This window comes from Protomyctophum parallelum (assembly GCF_964188405.1).
Source record: "Protomyctophum parallelum genome assembly, chromosome: 2".
In the NCBI taxonomy this organism is placed as follows: domain Eukaryota; kingdom Metazoa; phylum Chordata; class Actinopteri; order Myctophiformes; family Myctophidae; genus Protomyctophum; species Protomyctophum parallelum.
The window spans coordinates 44,277,674-44,282,673 of record NC_139699.1 but is presented as its reverse complement, the minus strand read 5'-3'; the positions used below and the strand labels follow the sequence as shown (position 1 = coordinate 44,282,673).

At 43.5% G+C, this 5,000-nt stretch overlaps 1 protein-coding gene across 1 annotated transcript in view; it reads left to right on the top strand.

The window, feature by feature from the left end:
* Positions 1–5,000, top strand: part of ush2a (Usher syndrome 2A (autosomal recessive, mild)) — a gene marked incomplete at both ends in the record, with an annotated part of 385,038 nt that overhangs the window by 87,053 nt on the left and 292,985 nt on the right. Inside the window, 2 exon segments of the mRNA XM_083759320.1 lie at positions 2,275–2,570; positions 4,244–4,478. Of these exon segments, the coding sequence (XP_083615446.1) occupies positions 2,275–2,570; positions 4,244–4,478 (531 nt within the window).

The window sequence follows — 5,000 nt, the reverse complement described above, 5'->3', positions numbered from 1 at the left end:
ACGAGCTGCAATATTGGGACAGTAATAGGACATACACTGTCGCCGAGATTGTATCAGACAAACAAACAAAACAAACATATAAACAAACAAACAAAACGAATATACATTATATTACTCACCAGCATAGATGAACGGATAGCAGAAGTAGTAGTTTAATCCAATATGCGTTTATTTCTTCACAAAATCAGCAAATATATGGTTTACAGAAAATATGACAAAAATGAAACAAAAATGGTAAAAAATACAACCAAAAATGTTTAGAAACCCTACTGGTTCCGTTAAATATCCAGTGAAAAGAAAATATCGAAATAGGTAAGAAAGAAATGACTTGGGAAAAAAAACTAATTTAAAGAGAAAGAAAAAAAAAAACAATGGTCTTTGGGATCTCAAAAAACAGAGTACTGTTCTCCCCAGAGGCTACTGCAAGGAAAAAAGAAAGGTCTCTTTCTGCTCTCCTCCTACCTCCTCAAATACTCCTCCCTTTAGACCCCCCCTCCAATCCTTATCTTGATTGACCATTTGGCCCTGGCCTGCTCCATCAATTTGTTATTATAAACACTTCACAAAGTTAAATTCTCTTCCAAAATTATGACTCCCCCCTATTCACCTCTCACCTTTCAACATCATGAGTCAGTAATACTCAGTACACACATTTTAACATACTCATTTTTATATTTATCTAGAAGCTTTAACCTGACAATGGCTTAGCCTGTCTACTTTTACATACTCACTACTCTACCTTCCTCCTTTTTTTGCAGGGAGGCGAAAAATTCTTCCCCTTTTCTTTTACTCATACTTGAAAGCCATTAAAATACAAAACAAACTAATAATTATTATATCCCATCTAGAGAATAACCGTTACATGAGTAAAACTGTTAGTGTTGTATGTTACGCTAAAAACTTCGTTTACCGGTACATCAAACTGCCACACCCATTAAACCTGAACTACATCCTAATATGTGGCACAATGAATGAAATAAAAATCATCATAATGCTCTCTGGTTTGAGAGGGGCAGAGGGGTAAACCCCTCCTCTCAACTTTTGACCGTCAGGAAAGGGGACAAAGAGGGGGATAGTTATCACAGCCACACACCCACACACTCTGTTATCTTTCTACCCCTCCTTCTTATCTCTAGACTCAAAACCAGCAAAAACAGAAACAAAATTAAAAACAACAAATAATATTTTTATACGTATTTAAAAGTAATCATGCTTCTTATACCAAACATCATTTCTACTCACACAATAAAATGATCTTAGATACTTAAACAGTTTATTCATCTCTAAGCCCTAAAAAACCTCTCTCATGGGCCTGCTTGTGGTTTCTCAAAAATCGCCGTTCCTGTAGTAGGGTCTCCCACTGGCTCCTCCACCCCTCATAAGACCTGTCCCACATCTTCCCTCAGCCCGGCCAACTTCGACCTTTCTGCCCTGTTGCAAAACCGGACGTCTCTGGTCAGCCCTCAGATCTCTATCCATCGCTCTGGCCCCCGCACTGTTTTCACCTATAGCTGGCGAAGATTTACGGGGCCTGTCTTCCTGGCCAGAACGTGCTGCTTGCACATGAAAGGTGGGGGATGCCTCCTCTGCCCTGTTGTACCCATGGTAAACGCGACCCCATGGCTGTTCCTGTTGATTATTATTCTGGGGTCGCCTAGTATACACTCTAGGAAAGCTCTCCTCATAACCGGAAGGCGGTGCCATTTGCTGGCGCGGTGACCTTTTCCTCAACTGTGAATGGTCCTGAAAATTCACCCGCCCCTGATCTGTGCCCGGCGCCTGTTTTTCCCGCCTTCCTCCAAACCTGGCTTCTTGCCCTCCGGCCCCTTTAACCTGATCCCATGCAACTTCATTGAGGCCTACTGCCGGCCTGTTAACATTCATATTTATTAATCAGTCTGTAAATGGCTTGGCAGTGCAGTGCACCATTGTACATATTATCGGAACTTGTAGCGCCCAAAGAATCCAACTTGCACCTCATGTTAGGGCTTCTCAAACCTTGCCTTTGTTTTAAATCACGTCTGAAAACTCACTTGTACTCCCTGGCGTTGGAACATGCTGATTAAGAGTTGCTGCCTCCACTGAGCTATATGTCTTCATGTTGCCCTGTTTTATGTATTGTTTTTGCCCTTGGTATTTTAGTATTTCTTTTGTGTGTACAGCATTTTGTTCCAACTCTGTTTTAAATGTGCTTCATACAGTAAATAAAGTGGTTTGGATTTGATTTGATCACACCTTTCTTATATTCCCCTCTCTCCCCCCCACCCTCTCCAGGCCTGTGGTGTGAGCGCTGTGAGTTTGGTTTCTGGAACCTGTCTCACCCCGCCGGTTGCCTGCCGTGCTCCTGCGACCCCCTGGGCTCGCTCGGCGCCTTCTGCGAGGCGGCGGGGGGGCAGTGTGAGTGCCGGGACGGCGTGGGGGGGAGGGCGTGTGACTCGTGCTCCGCAGACTCGTACGGTCTGGGGCTGCAGCACGGAGGCGGGGCCGGCTGCAGGCCCTGCAACTGCTCCAGCCAGGGAACCGCACCCGGGACACACTGCGACCCACACACTGGGCAGTGTGTGTGTAAGGTGAGCGTAGCTTGCTCGTTAGCTGTCTCTCTTTCATGAATTTGTTCCACCTGTGTAGGCTACTCTCAGAAGCGCATTGAGTGTGTGTGTGTGTGTGTGTGTGTGTGTGTGTCACTGTTTGTCTCTTCTGCTGTCATGTAGGACTTTCAAATTATTGTAAACACAACATGAACATAGTACTCTTATTATGCATATCGCATTCTCGCCGAGATATATTTCAGAGTAAAAATAATAATAATAATAATAAAAATAAAAATAAACGAATGGTTCAAGGCCATAAATTAAGATTTGAGTGCCAACCATAACGAGCGAACATTCGAACCTGGGATGTTTGGGGGGCTGTGTGTGTGTGTGTGTGTGTGTGTGTGTGTGTGTGTGTGTGTGTGTGTGTGTGTGTGTGTGTGTGTGTGTGTGTGTGTGTGTGTGTGTGTGTGTGTGTGTGTGTGTGTGTGTGTGTGTGTGTGTGTGAGAGGGTGTGTGTGTGTGTGTGTGCGTGCGTGCGTGCGTGCGTGCGTGCGTGCGTGTGTGTGTGTCCTACTATGTTTGTGAGAGCTAGATGTCCCCAAAGTTTTTGGTAGATTTAGACAAATCTGCTGCATTGTGAGGATGTTGTGGTCCCCGCAGACTCCCCACTGCAGGAGACGTTTTTTTATGATTTAAAAACGTTTCTTGAGCCAAGATTTCAATTAGGAAAGGATTAAGTTGGGAGTTCAGAGTCAGGGTTTGGCTTGAAAAGTGGGAAAAATGCTCATAATTTGAACGGTTGCCGACCTAAAATCTTTGTCCTATAATAAGCAACATAATGCTTTAAAACACCGAAAGGGGTTCCCGTCCTGAATGGGTTAACCTGCTGTGTTGTAATATTCATCAGTCATATTTCATAGTATGGCTTAAAATATTAACCCATTTAGACCTGAGGATGATTCTATACAAATGCCTTCTAAATCCTGACAGTTTTCTGAAAAAAAACCTATGTTTCTAAATTCTATGTCAGTGGTGCTCAAAATATTTCATGTCAAGGACCCCTAGAAGCAAAGATTTTAGTTTAAAACGTTCGCTGTGAAAGAATATAATTATATTCAAAGACCCATGCGCCACATTTTCACGATTTTTTCAAAAATAGCAGACCTACAAGCTCGTATAGCGCGGCACTCGGTGCCGCGCTATACGAGCTATACGAGCTTGTAGATCTTTTATTTTTCAATAGCTAAAGTAATGGGGTTTCTCGCCCAGAATGTGTTTAATCTTTTCCACATCTTCCATCCATCCATTCATTCTGTCACATTCTCTCTCGCCCTCAGTCTGTGACTCCACCATGGCCACTCCCACATTCATTTCCACCACATTGCAGTCCCATTTACACATCTGTCTTCAACTCCCTCGTCAGCCCACCTGTGAACACTTTGCCAATCAACCTGCTCCTATAAAACTGGACTCTTCACAAACTCTCATTGTCAGTTCATAGTTTGATGTCATGGTTGCTTGTCTGTGGATTCCTGTTTTGACTACTTTGTCATTTTGCAATTGCCTGATTCCTGCCTACTACTCAGTGTAAGATCTGCCTTATTCTTTAGTAAACACATAACTTCTATTCGTGTTTGTTGTTACTTGGGTTCGACTCTGTCTACATCCGTTCATTCAGACTTTCTCTCCGTCTCTCCCCCTGTCTTCAGGAGCACGTAGAGGGCCGCCGCTGTGACTTGTGTCGCGCTGGTACCCACGGTCTGGAAGCTCGTAACTCCCTGGGCTGTCTGCCGTGCGCGTGCGACCTCGGGGGCACAGCGCCGGGCAGCGTGTGTGACGCCGCGAGCGGTCAGTGCGCGTGTCAGGTCGGCCTGGAGGGGGCGCTGTGCAACCGCTGTGCACCAAACTACTATAACAGTAGCGGTTCTTCACGCCTACCGGCGGGTAAGAATCAGCTTGTTGTATAATTCCAGTTCACACGTATAACCTTTATTTATTTTTTATTTAAAAGGTAAAGGTAAGTGCAGCTATGTTCTGGTTAAAACAAAAGGTTTTTGTTAAAAATCACTATATTCTGATAACAGGAGTCTCCCTGCCTCTCCAGCTCTTTAAAGATGCTATAATAGCAATAATAATAATAATAACAATAATATGTCAACATTTTAATGACTTTTTATTTTATTCAGGCACCAGCAATGGGTAGAACGCTCCCAAAAACATTTTATTCTCTGTGACGCATCTAGGGGCCGCAATCTGCATTCAAAGATGTTCCTAGAAGCTTTGTCATTGGTCGCAATGACTATAACCAATCAGGAAGCAGATAGGCAAATCAACCAATGACAAAGCTTCCAAGAAAACTTTAATGTAATTTTTAATGCAGATTGTGGCCCCTAGATTTCTTTTTTTTTTGGGAGCGTTCTACCCAAAAAAAGAGGTCATTAAAATGTTGACATATTATTGCTTATA